The sequence below is a fragment of the Genypterus blacodes genome, unplaced genomic scaffold, assembly GCF_046128005.1.
Source record: "Genypterus blacodes isolate CSIRO-AG114 ecotype Tasmania unplaced genomic scaffold, CSIRO-AGI_Gbla_v1 ptg000133l_1, whole genome shotgun sequence".
Taxonomy (NCBI): domain Eukaryota; kingdom Metazoa; phylum Chordata; class Actinopteri; order Ophidiiformes; family Ophidiidae; genus Genypterus; species Genypterus blacodes.
Genome location: NW_027466935.1, coordinates 7,638,577 through 7,652,724, shown reverse-complemented (window position 1 = coordinate 7,652,724; position 14,148 = coordinate 7,638,577). Strand labels below are relative to the sequence as shown.

The following is a 14,148-nucleotide window of genomic DNA, read 5'->3' as shown; positions in this document are numbered from 1 at the left end:
CAGCAGTAGAGGTGGGGTGCTGTTATGATGAGTTAACATTATATTTTTCACATTTCATGCTCCAATTCCGCTCTCAGCATTGAACCATGTGGAAGAAAATTGAGGGCTAAAACTCCAAAGTCCTGGAGTTCTGCCCGGTCGCTGTTTGATGTTCTTCAAATGGCTTTAAAGACTTTAAAGTAGCCGCCTGCATAATATTGTATTTTTAATGGTTGTGGTCCAGGAGGAGAGCGTTTAGACGGACTGCCTGCCGACACACAGAGAAGCCTTTGGATTGGAGGATCGTCAAATTTCCTCTCTACAGGCTTCTAACATGGTGCTGTTGACTGTTTATGCATTTGGGGGAAGGGAAGTATGAATAGTTCAAAGTCATACTTAATGCACTATTTCAATATATATTATATTATTCACCACTTGGTTGTTTATTTTTGTCTTTCCTTCTTTCCCTCTACAACTTATCTGGAAAAAACAAATTAATAGATCAATGATACCAGACTCCAGGGCAGTTTTGTTACTTGTACAGTAAGTAAAGGGTTAAATGCTCAGCTCCCCTGTGCCTCAGTTTAGTCTGAATGATAATGATGTAGCATCGCTATCTGCTACCCCCTGGGGGCCGTAAGTGGGTACTGCCGATGTCATGCAAACCAGCTCTAATCTCTTTACTGCAGACTGCGGCTGTATGTGGACACACACACACACACACACACACACACACACACACACACACACACACACACACACACACACACACACACACACACACACACACACACTGCAGAAGCCTTTCCAGTGGTTGGGAATACGGATGTGTTGTTTGTTGTCCTTTGCTTTGGTTAAAAGAATAACAATACATTTCTTTCTTTCAATCATTCATCGGGACTCTAATAAACAAAACAATACATATTTCCTTCTCTACATTTGTAATAATTAACAAACCTGCCACATGTCTAATTATAACTTTTATTCCTAAAACGATCTAATCCGTCTGAAAATATCGTGACGCCACGTCAAACTCCGACATGCGTGTTTACGTGCCGCACGCCCCGCCCACTTCACCGATCTCCCGAATCCGATTGGCTGCTAAACATAACCGGTCCGGTACTCGGCCTGTGATTGGCCGCCTCTCTCTTGGCCATTACGTTATGCTTACTCCACACACACACAGGCAGCTGAGAGGGAAGACGTAATGGTTTGATTCCCCGTGCGGCTGCAATGCTCCTTCTTCTCTCATTACTCGGCAAATTCCTCAATCTGGAGGTGCAATGAAGGTATGGAATCGATCTGTTATTGATTATCGATCGGTGGGTTTTGTTGCAACTTGCGCAACCGGCGCCGCAAAGGCAAGACGAGCGACGGCAGCGTTGTAATGTCAATTAAATTTGGTATTTGCTCGTGATTAAATCAACAGGCTCGTTTTTGATGCAGCAACGCGCCGCTTGATCTTCTCCCAACGTGCACAGCGCTGCCAGCTTCAGGTTTAACGGGTTTCAGAGCTATTTTCTGCATCTTATGCGGGTACAGACTCCGAAATAATGAAATAATGAGCTTCCTTTGACCTCAGTGTGAGATAGTTCAGCGCACTAATGCCGATACAGCGACGTCCATTCATGTTTAGGCTTTAATCCGCTGTAACGAGATCGAGACTCGACCACACAGGGTGCATGTTCGAGTCCGAACAGGTCCGCCGAGTCTCCTCTCTGTGGCCTGCACACTGTGCATGTTACTGTATGCATACAGCTGCATCCTCACCCTCACCATCATCATCCTCCTCCTCATCAGCTGAATGGCATGAGCATGAGCGTGCAGCATCTTCATCACCGGTGATCATCGCCGGCTGATGATGAAGGTGATGATGGTGATGTCATTGGCGCTCTGGTGGAGATAGTTCAGTGGTGACAGTGTCGGTGAAAGGTGAGCAGGAAATTAAACTGTATCACCATCATCATCCTCCTCATCCTCAGCAGTGATTCAGAGTGTTTATACTGAATAATGTGCTGACTGGCAGTAATTACACGTTATTGCAGTTGTGATGTGGGCGGTTGGACGCCTTTATTTACGATTTTATGCCATTATTATGACAGGAAAACATGTTATTACCCGTATTTAAGTACATTAAGTGCTGCTGTGAAGGACAGATTCTGTACTTTTATGCTTCTAGTCTATTTTGTGAGGCTTTGGGCTTTTACTCTCATTTCAAGGAGTTGTTGATTAACTTACATGACGATTAATGGAGACATCTTTTTCAATATTTCATCACTCAAGTCATTTGTCAAGTGCAAATCCTGGTAAAGTTTGCTTGTTTCGGCGTTTTCAATGTGTAGTTTTGCAGCTTTTATCAGTTTTGAGTTGAATGCTTTGAGTTTTGCTCTGATAATAAGAGCAGCTGTGTTATAGACCAGGCAATGAATCCATTCATCCAACAACAGACGGATTCATTAATAATTTAAACAATCGTTAAGAGGCGGTGCTATTTTGGAAGGGAATATTGTAATTTTACGCCGCTTCGAATCAGACGAGGATGTACATAAAAGTGTGTGTGACCATATAAGACCATAAGAGTGTATTCTTCTCAAACACACAGCTGATAACATACAGGTGTATAGAAGAACACAAGACGTCTCCATTCTGCACGACCTTCACTTTAGTACATTTTGCTGCATTTGGCCTCCGAGTTTCAGACAGATTTTCAGAGTTCAGCACCTTCTCGTTTTGAGTGAATGTTTGGAGGATTTGAGTTCTTCTCCCACCTCTGCTCATGTCATTGTTATGAGAGATAAGAGTGCGGCTGCGCTCAACTCTAAGCGGACAGTGAAGTCGTTTTTTCCTGAAGCATATTTTCCTTCACTGTGTCCCAGAATAAAAACGTCTGTGGCATTTTATTGACTAATCTGTTTAAAATTGAAAAGCAGCTTTTCTGCCTCTGTGGAACGGATGCTGTTAGCCGGATTGCAGGAGAACTGGGAAAGGACTGCAGTATGTCTCATCAGTGCACTTTCACTCCATACAGATCTGGAACTACAGTCACAGTTTCATTATTCCACGCAGGTCTCCTCAGAATGATCATATTGTTCACATGACAGCTGTTAATGCACATCTGGGTCTTTATAGCCAATCATAAGCTCATGTATGAATGGAGCTGGTTTCATTTCAGCTGCTCCCGTGAAGGTCGGACATGGCCGGAGCCGGCAGTCGGGTATCATGTTCGTTTTAATCGTCAGTCTTCGACTCTGTCAGACATGAATTGTTACAGCGTATTGGATCCTTCCCTAAGTGAGCATCAGCCCACTTAGGGAAGGACACGACCTTGATCCGACTTCACCCGTGGACAATGAGGTCCGGTGATGGAACACGAAGGCAGAGAGCTCAGCGTGTGTCTGCTGGCTCTGAAGTCCAGTCGTGCTTTGATATTAGAGGAGAATCCCTGCAGAAGTGGAATTTGATTTGCGTCGCTGCACCACAAATATTCTCCGTCCAACTCCTCCCCAGGTTCCCCCTCAGCCGGAGGAGCCCAGCAGATTCAGCTTTATGTGCAGATTTCGCCCAGACTTGAAGCTTTCAGCCACACCAGTCAGAACTGAACTACACACACACACACACACACACACACCTGGTGACAATGGACAACTGATGACAGGAGCAGAGTGCAGCTTTCTTATTTTGGATTTTGATATTATCACGCTTCAGGTTGAGCTGGGAGACAATCTGACACAACACGAAGGATTTGGGAGTGAGAAAAACAAAAATCACGACAGAGAGAGAGAGAGAAGTGTGTTTCCCTTTCAAAAGTATTTTACAGAAAGACAAATTACTCAAAGTTTCCATTGATTATAGGGGATTTGATTGATTTATAAGCATCAGACTCCAAATTCCTGAGATTCAAAGTCATTCCTGAAAGCTTTATTCTATTTTACTAACAATAACAAAACCATAACGTGATGCACTATTACTACCAGAGACACTCAAATCCAAACTAGGTACGCTGACTCAGCATTATTGCCATCATTTGTCACATCAAAGCAGTGTTTCTCCTCCTGACTCGTCGTTCATTGTTCCGTAACGCGAGGCGCCGTGTGTTTTTGAAATGTAAACATTAGAATCTGACTGCAGCTGGAGTTCAGAGGATCAGGTGGTGTAACGTTAAGAGACGACACACGTGAAGCCAATACAGGGCAGCACGTGTTCCAGCCGTGACTTCTGCGTGTGTGTGTGTGTGTGTTTTGGGACTCCCGGCCTGCAGAGTCTTCAGTGTGCTAATTGAGGTGACAGAGGGAAGTCGTGCTGCTGGCCTAAAGCCAACGGGAGGGGGGCGGGGGGGCTCACCATACGTCCCGGTGACACTGGCCCAGGAGCGGCACTGTGCAGTAAATATTCTCTTTTAAGTGTCTGGATCCTCCTGTCTGGGCTGCTGAAGCTCATCGGAGAGACGTTTATTTTGTGCGCTATCGTCTTAACTGGAGATCGAGTTGAAGCCAGAGGCGACTAATTCAGTTGTCTGAGTGAAGAGAGGGGCGCTTTGGGAGTTTGTACACATGAACAGGAGAGAGAGCCGAAGAGCTGCTGCCAGTTAAAAATCTAATAACATCGCAGAATTACACAATATTCTGATTCATATCACTGTATAATAACGCTTATAAATATCTGGATGAAAACAAAGCATAGAAGCTCGTTACTGAGACGTTCATCTGCATTAATAGGTCGTGCAAATGATAGAAAGAGGCATCAAAGTGATAAAAGTATAAGAAATTAAAGGAAATTACAGGGCAATAAAACTGAAAAATTCCCTATCAGGCAATGTTAAGAAAACATTTTAGAACCATTTAATACAACTATTAAAGTAAACTAATTGTTTATATCACAAAAGCTGCGTCTCATCTGAGGGACGAGTTCCCTGAAGGCGTCATTTAAAGGCAGCTTATGTCACACTGTCCCTGGAGCACAGTGTCCTTGTCCTCTACCAATGATGTCACAGGCGATAAGAGGAGACGGCGTTGAGTCCAAGGCGAGTGTGCGGAGCGAGCAGGTGACAGTAAGGAGCAGGAGGCATCAAGAGGATCAAACCTATCAGCTAATACAATAGGTGGATCAATACGTTCATTAGTTGATGTGCTCAGCGTCTCCCTGCAGGTCCAGACTTCCCCACCCCTCCCCCCCTCCCTCCCCCCTCCTCTCACCGTGGCTCCACATATAGTGCCTCCTGTCTAAGATTACATAACCGCTCCCTAAGCAGATGGGCGAGGTCAGCTCACGGGGCGTTTGTGGCACGTGGGAGCACAGAGCGCCGCCCTCTGAAGGGATGTGGCGGGACCTCGTGAAATCCCATCGTTGTTCCCTGCGGAGAGCTTCCCACTATGTTAGCTATTGATTCTTCTCCCCAAGGCCCCTCCTCCTCCTCCCCCCCACCCACCCACAGCCACAACAGAAGACATATTCTGTCCTGGCCTGTCCCTCCCGCCGCCTCTCATCAGTATGCGCCAAGGAAACCGTGATGGCTCCAGTCCCATCCCGTCTACTTTTAACTTTACAAACAACTACAGGCCGCTTTTGTTGTGTTTACCGTGCAAAAGTCCATTTGTCTCTCCCGAGCTGTTTGTTTTGTTGTGTTTGTCGGTGAGACGTCCCGTGCTTCATGTTTACCACACGGCACAACGCAACGCAGTGACTGAGGAAATTTAACCGGCGGCTCTCGTCATTAATAGGAGCTTTTACAGACTCCTTCTGTCTAATTATCTCCAACCTCAAAGACTTTCAGAGAGCAGCACTCAGCGTAATGTGCTCAGCCCCCCCCCCCTCTCCCTCTCTCTCCCTCTCTCTTTCTCTCTCATACTACACACACATGATGTTCTAATGTCATTTTGTCCAGTTTACATTACTAATACATGAAGTGATGCCATGAGCTTCTACATAATAATCTCTTTGTGTCTAAATAACACTGGAGCTTTAGGCTTTAGGCTTGTAAAGATAGTTAAAGGCAAAAAAAAGAAAAAAGCAACAATATATCCCATAATATTTGCTTCTTTTTAAAGGCATGAGAGAAATAAATATTATAGGCATATCATGGTCTATTTGGCAAAAGAGCAATAAACATAATTCCTAATGTTGGCAGTGGATTGAAACAAAAGTTCATTTTCAATATTAAACCTAAAACTTGAAATTATGACTGAAAAAACAAACGGTGAGTCAAACATTCATTAGTTTGGAGCCCTTCAAACATTTTGTTGTGACTTTGTGTTTCAGTGTTGACCTGTAAACACAGGCTGCTTATTGTGTGTGGCGCGTTTCTGTAAGATTAAAGCCTCAGTCAAAGTTCCAGCGTTAAACAGTCTGAGCCAGTGTGTGTACCTGAGTTTGGTAGATGAAGATGTGATGCTGGATGAAGGCAGGCAGGCAGGCAAGCAAGCAGGCAGGCAAGCAGGCAGGCAGGCAGGCAGGCAGGCAGGCAAGCAGGAGGGCGGGCAGGCAGGCAGGCAGGCAGGCAGGCAGGCAGGCAGGCAGGCAGGCAGGCAGGCAGGCAGGCAGGCAGGCAGGCACGCAGGAAGCACTCAGGGCGTTAAATGGAGGCGTTGTTTCATGTGTAGAGGATATAAAGTTGTGAGTTGTGTTGAAGGGCTTAAACTAACTGAAGCTTCAATACTAAAGACTAAATAAAGCCTGGAGCTGAAAGAACTGTGTCTTACAGAAGTTTCCTGTAGAGTCCATGTGTCCCTGTACAGGTGTGCTCATTAACCGGAAGCTTAAGAGGAAGGTCAAAGTTCAGAGGGCCCTTTCAAAATAAAAGTCTCAAACTAATAACTGATTTCTGTACTGCATTGATGAAACATTCTACACAGTTTACTTCCAACATAATGTATTGTTGTGTGTCCAGAAAGAAATTTACCTGTGTGTGTGTGTGTGTGTGTGTGTGTGTGTGTGTGTGTGTGTGTGTGTGTGTGTGTGTGTGTGTGTGTGTGTGTTCTAGGCAGGGGCATCGTCCATGTGGGCGTCATGCTGCGGTCTACTGAACGAGGTCATGGGCACAGGCACGGTGCGAGCGCAGCAGCCGGGGTTCGGGGCCGGAGCCGGACCCTTCCGCTTCGCCCCCAGCGCCGGCTACTCCACATACCCCCCCACCAGCTCAGGGAGCGCCGGGCAGCTCTGCAAGGCCTGCGGTCTGGCCTTCTCTGTCTTCAGACGCAAGGTAAACACTCGCTGTATGAATCGCCGGTTTCCAAGCTGAGGGTCGGGGCCTCCACGGGGGTCGCAAGACACATGTGAGGAGTCAAAGGATGATAAATTATGAAGAGGAGAGCTGCTGGAAACCTTTGAAACAAATGAGGAGTTTGGTTGAATTAAAGAACAGCTGATGAGAACATGAATGATTCATACACTCTGATGATGGAAGATATTAGATTTGTGTGAATCAGGAGCAGAAGCATGAAGTATTAAAGGACCATTACAGGGATTTGAGCTCTGAATATCACTGCTGTGCTGTTTCCCTTCAGTGCTGCTGTATAAAGCTGCAGAAATTAAAATCGCTTGGGTTCTTACCTGGCAACATTCGGTGGTGCATTCAAGGAAACTCTGAGATCCAGAATAGCAGAGTGATCGACCAAATAAGTGGTTTGATAGTTTAAAACAACATCAGAGGTTTAGTTCCAGCTGGGGACCGTTGCTGTGTCTTTGCTGTCATAAAAGGAAAATGACCAGAAAATAAAATGAAGCATTAAAGAAATTCACAAATGTTTACATCATCCGGGATCCATTGAACGCATCGCCAAGGAGAGTTGTAAATTTAATTGTCCATAAAAGCAGTTTTTGCAACAAAATGACGTTCAAGTTCATGCAAAAAAGCTACAAGATCAAAACAGAATTTGTCGTCAATGTGCTAAAACACACACACACACACACCTGCATTCTCCTTTTAAATAAATGCATCACATTCTTCCAGGCTTGTGTTTTGAGGTCCTGGTCCTAGTCCTGTTCCTGGTCCTGGTCCTGGTCCTGGTCCTGGTCCGTGATATTTTCATAGTGAGAAAAAAAGAAAGACACACACACTCTGATGCTGAACGGTGGACGTCTGAGTGGACATTGAGCAAAAAGACGCATTAGTGATAAGAACATGTTTGACTTGCTGGTCTGACCTCCTTTCCTGTGTGTTCAAAGTGATCAGATCATCTGCTCTGCGTCGGGAGACACACTCGCTCCAGATAGACTCGCTGAGAACGACCCGGAACTAAGTGGCGACTCGGCCCAGCCGAAAGTCTGAAACTGTGTTACTCAGCAATTATTCATGTCAGTCATTCCAGGATCTAAACTTTGCTGCTTTGTGGGGCAGTTGTTGCTATATTTTGACATTTTGTCGGTTATTGAGGGTAAAGCAGCTCAAACACAGGCAGAAGATGTGAAGTTTAGTCATCAAAAGTGGCACAGATGGTAAATAATTTAAGAGACACAGCAGAGTGAGTTTAAGAAGCAACGATGAGGAAAATACGTTTGTTTACCAGAGAAAATGACGTTTACACTGAGACAGACTAGAGACAGAAGAAAGGAATGAACTCATTTAACTGCCTCTCTCTCTCTCTGTCCCTGCCTGTCTCTATCTCTTTCTGTCTGTCCCTCTCTCTCTCTGCCTGCCTGTCACTCTCTTTGCCTCTCTCACTGCCTGTCTATCCTTCTCTCTCTCTGTCTTTCTGTCTCTCACTTTCTGTGTCTGTCTCTCTGTCTCTCTGTCTCCATCCCCCAGCACATCTGCTGTGACTGTAAGAAGAGCTTCTGCGCCCTGTGCTCGGTGCTGCAGGAGAACCTGCGCTGCTGCACCACCTGCCACCTGCTGCGAGGCACGGCCTTCCAGCGGCCTCGCCTCATGCAGCTGCGGGTCAAAGACCTGCGACAGTATCTGCTGCTACGCAACATCCCCACAGACACCTGCAGGGAGAAGGAGGACCTGGTGGACCTGGTGCTGTGCCATCAGGGTGCCGGGGAGACGCCCAGGCCCGTGGTGGAGGAGGAGGAGGAGGAGGATGATGAGGATGATGATGATGATGATGATGACGACGATGACGACGATGAGGAGGAGGAGGAGGAGGAGGAAGCAGAGGTGCAGGCGGTGGAGGAGGAAGAAGACGAGGACGAGGAGGAGGAGGACGAAAGCGACAGTCTGCACTCGCTGCCGCCGCCTTCTGCCACGCGCTCGGCCTCTGAGCAGTCGGCCCTCTCCGCCTCTCAGGGAGACGCGCTCAGCCGCAGTGACAGCTCAGGGACCAGCAGCCAGGTTTGAGAACCACAAACGCACACACACACACACACACACACACACACACGCCACCACAGTTTGAAATGAAGGTTCTCAATCGTTGGCACCTTGTGTGAGGGCTCAGGAGAGAAACGCTGCGTCTCTGCACGTCTCTCAGCCACGTGACGGCTGGAAGCGGCTGTGTTTACCCTCAGACCGCTCGGCGCCGCAGCATAAGCCCTTTGCCTTTTTTCAGGTCTGTCAGGCTGAGCCGATTATGTAATGAGCTCGCGGGTCGATGACTTCCCGCGGCGTCACAGCTGCAGAGAGAAACGCTGCATCTGCCGCTCACTTCTCTCTGCTCTGATCTGCGTCATGACCCAACATCTAAACATCCAAAGCTCCTCCATCTGTGTTCCTGGGGCTTTTTTTGCTTTTCTGAGGTTCTTCTTGCTTGTTATTGTGCATTTACAGTGCCGCTGAAGGTGCAAGTGCAGACAAGATGAGAGGAAATCTTCTGAATTATTCCGTAGATCTTTTCCCTCCACTCGGAAGAAACGGAAAAAAGCAAGTCATAGAAATTGCAATCAGGCGCCGTTCATCTCTATAATGTTGAGGAAGGAACAGATGAAGAGAAAAGGAGGAGCAGATGCGCTTTAATGTGGCTTTAAAGGGGCAATCATGGATCTGAAACCTGCAGATCCAAGGTCCCACTTTGTCGTCTTATACAACTCAGAGCTCCTCACAGTGTTTGCTGCGTGGCTTCAATCGTCCTCTGTGTCTCTCTGTCTCCGTGTCTCTGTCACGCAGGAGCAAGGAGACACTCTAACAGCGTCCCTCTTGAACCTGGAGCCCACCGAAACTATATTAGAGGTGCAGTATTCACACATACACACTTACAAACAGAAGCTGTGGGAGTACAAATGAGCAAACGTGGCCCAACGTCTCACACATGAACCAATATCTAAAGTCTCAGCTGCGTTCTTCCTCTACAGAACACACACAGTATATAGCCTGTGTAGAAACCTGTGCCCCCCCCCCTTACAGGTGAGCCCGGCGACGCAGAGGAGGATCAGGGCCTCGCTGTCCGACCTGGACACGGAGGAGGCCATCGAGGATCTGTCGGTGCGGCAGCTGAAGGAAATCCTCGCCAGGAACTTCGTCAACTACTCGGGCTGCTGCGAGAAGTGGGAGCTGCTGGAGCGAGTGCACCGCCTGTACAGAGAGAACCAGCAGAACAGGAAATCCAGTGAGTGTGTGTATACGTGTGTATGTGTGTGTGTGGGACTTTAAAGCTGACTTTCTTATTGTAACAAATGACCGAAAATGCTCCGTTTTGCTTTTTCTTCTAGTGGATGTGAGCGGCAGCATCACTGCAGGTACGTCTCCTTCGTCTTCTTCTTCTTTACTCGACGCAAACACATTGCGATCGAGAAGCTTTTCACTCCTATTGTCCTTTAAAAGTCCTAATTATTGTTGTTTTAGACTAATAGTTTGTTTCACTTGTTGCTGATCCTGGTGTGTAAATGAAGTGGTAGCATATCCTCCACCGCTCTGCAACAGTGGAGTCGGAGGTAAGACGTTTTTCAGTGACATCACGCTTCCCATCTCCTCCCATCAACACACACACACGTCACACACACACACACGTGATATTTGTCATTTTACCGAGGCATGTTGTCGCCGTTTAGCAGCCGTTTGCTCCATTTACGGTCGTCTGTGTGGTCATCTTCATCGCCTCCGTCCGTCTGATGTATCTTCATCTTCATCCCCGCCTGCATCTTCTCATTTGTTTTGGCCGCCGCCTCTCTCCGCCTCTTTGTGCCCCGGCGTGTTGCTTTAGCGGCAGAAAGGAGAAAGGATTGTTAAGAGACTCTCTGATTGGATGAGAGTGACAGAAGCTCCAGGGATGATGTCAGCCGACTTAACAGGCAGATCCACAGGGAGACGAGATGTGAGGATCAGGCAGCAGGTTCAGGCCGGGCAGTTTATCAGCCCGGCACCAGATGTTTGACCCCGACACACACACACCAGCCTGCTAATTAATCAGTAGTAGCTGAGGGCGTAATTGGCGTGATGTGTTTGTTTAGAGGGATAACGTAAAGCTCCTCAGCTCTTCAAACACTTCTGGTTTTCTCTTTGCCGAAGCAATTTCAGCACAACAGGCGGCGACTTCATTTGGCATTCAAATCAAAAATGAAACCAAACTTCACTGATGTGGCGCCGGTCGAGGAATTCACTTAAGAAAGAGACAAAGAAGAGATAAGCAGAGAGAAATCACAGCCAATAGAAGTTAAATAATCAGCGGCAATTGAGATTAAAGCTGGAAAATGAGTTTAAAAGCCTCTGAAGTGTGACGACAGAGAGTTTGTTTAGTGGAAAAGGTTTGAAGTTGAAGTCCCTGGAGGAGTTTAGTGCCTGAAATGTTCCACAATATGGGGGCAAAGATGCAGAAAGCTGCTTCCTCATGCTTATTACAACTAAACAGGGATTTGTTTTCTCCTTTTCTTCTTATTTGGAATTCCAAATTTGGTCAAACGAGCCTCAGTATTAAACAACAGTGCAGTGAAGTGTCTTTGCTGTAATAATGTGTGATAAGAAGAAGAAGTCGTATCTTACAAATTGCAAGAATCCATCAAAAACTGTGAGAAAAAAAGATACAAATCGCTGTTTAGTTGGATTTAAAGTTCTCAGTCTCACCTTCAATCGCTCAGCAGTGATGGTGGCTGTAACCATAGCGACTGACCGCGTGACGTCTCACCCGCAGGGGGCGTCCGGGCTCAGCTGGCGTCCGACGACAACCTGTGCCGCATCTGCATGGACGCCATCATCGACTGCGTCCTGCTGGAGTGCGGCCACATGGTCACCTGCACCAAATGCGGCAAGAGGATGAGCGAGTGCCCCATCTGCAGGCAGTACGTGGTGCGGGCCGTGCACGTCTTCAAGTCCTAAACCTTAGAGGACCCCGCCCCCCCCAAAGAGTCCCTGAACGTCTTGCAGGGGTCGAATGCTGCGGCGCCCGGCGGCGGCGTGCGGAACCAGACTGACACGGTTCGTTTCCCCCACCTTTCCCCCTCCTCCTCCCTGCTACTGACTAACTCACGTCCCAGTCTCGTCCCTCTCACTGCCGTCAGCCGCACTGGGGACGCTCGATCTGTCCTTCAGGCCACGCCCTCACACGCACACGGACCAACGCCTCCGCCACTTTTCCCGCCCTCCATTCTCTCGCCGTCTCCTTTGGGTTGTCTTTTCCTTTTCTGGCTTCACGAGGGAGGAGGCCATCGCACAGGATACTTGAAGTGTGTCGGCTCATTCTGTATGTACAGTACATGTGTGTGTGTACGTGTGTGTGTGTACGAAGAGAGCGAAAAGACGCGGCGATGGCGTGGGAAAGAAGAAAAGAAAAAAGACGTTCCCAGGGTCGGAGTCAGTTCCGGTTTACACAGTTTCTCTCCCTCAGTGTTTTTTAAGATGTGCAATATAAAGAAATGAGACTCAAACGTGTTGGTAGTCAGAACAGCACGAGCACCCGGTCATCTGGCCTCTCTCACACACACACACACACACACACACGAGGGTGGAAGGTGCCAAACGTCATGCCTTCAGTCCAAACCCCGCACAGATATGCATCTCACCACCAGCTCATCAAAACTTTCAGTGGGTTTTCCACGGTGGATGTCGTGCACGCCGACGCTAGGAAATGCCACTCTTCACTGTAGCAACGAGGACATCTAGTGGTGAAGACGGCTCACTGACAGCTTTATGTCCTTTCTGCCGTTTTGAACGACATAAATCGGATTTTAACTGTTTCTTTTTTTTTATTTCTCCCCAAATTCCTGTCGCCTTTTTCTCGCTGCTCTCGCATTCGTTTGTCTCTTTATTTTTTCGACGTAAACGGCTTTCTTTCAAAGTCATTAAAGGAATCCATGAGCGATCTTCAGACGTCATCTTCAGGGAACGTCAGCAGAAATCCGAACTTGGTTCCCCCCCGTCTGGTCTGGTCTGGTCTCCTCCGTGCAGGTTGCCTGGTTGACCAGCAGGAGTCGCCGTTGCTGCACTGAGAGGACTCCAGCTTCAGCATCAGTAGGAAACGCAGGAGCAGGCGGACGTGGAGGGAATCCTGATGTGCACATGTTTCATCTCTGCAACACTCACCTTCCCCTGAAGCTTTAAAAAAAAAAAAGAGAAATTCATTCTTTTTCCTGTATGAACTCGAGAACAACGCCCCCTGTTGGTCACTGTGTCCAAACTTCTCCAGTAGGTATCAGGTGCTACTTCCTCTGTTCTGAGCCACTCAGCGTTCTCAAACCCCGGTTTATGTAACCTGTTATGCAAATGAAGCATTTGTTCTGTTGTCATGGGAACCGTTTACTTAATTTCTACTCAAAAAAAAAAGAAAAACTATCTACGTATGCCTGTGGTATGTTAACATAGATTTTAAAAGAAGCTGAATTGCCGTTAAGTGAAATGCATAGATAGCTTATATTGTTGTTTACTGATAAGTTACTAAATGTATATTTTTCAATTTCATTGGGAGGCCTGATCTCATTTGTTTAGATTACTGATTCCTATGGCAGTTGGCGGTTTTTTCAGAATGTATATCTGCTCTTTTCAGTCAGATGAATCGCTCAGTCTTCTGATCTTGTCACTTCTCACATTAAAGTCGTGTCATGGTTTCTAGCAGTTGTGTCGTCGCCTGCTTCAGATCCAAAGTCGACACCAGGAAAACTGTAAGGAAACACTGGGAACTGTGCACGTGTGTTTGTGTCGATGCTGCTGTCCCTCAAAGATGTCATTCACAGGCAGCTAAACCCCCCGAGCAGAAGGAGATCATGAACACTCATAATCCTGGATCTTGATATTTTGGAATGTTGAACCTTTTTATTTTGGTAAACCAGAGGAAATGATTTATTAGATTCAATAAAATGCAGTATTATTAA

At 47.0% G+C, this 14,148-nt stretch overlaps 1 protein-coding gene across 1 annotated transcript; it reads left to right on the top strand.

Annotated features, from left to right (window-relative positions):
* Nucleotides 1-1,180: 1,180 nt before the first annotated feature.
* rnf34b (ring finger protein 34b) lies at nt 1,181-14,148 on the top strand. The gene is made up of 8 exons (XM_076163554.1): nt 1,181-1,268; nt 6,956-7,174; nt 8,720-9,247; nt 10,019-10,081; nt 10,256-10,457; nt 10,561-10,587; nt 10,741-10,782; nt 11,976-14,148. Exons 1-8 carry the CDS (start codon nt 1,263-1,265, stop codon nt 12,158-12,160), a joined length of 1,272 nt encoding a protein of 423 aa, XP_076019669.1. The 5' UTR covers nt 1,181-1,262; the 3' UTR covers nt 12,161-14,148.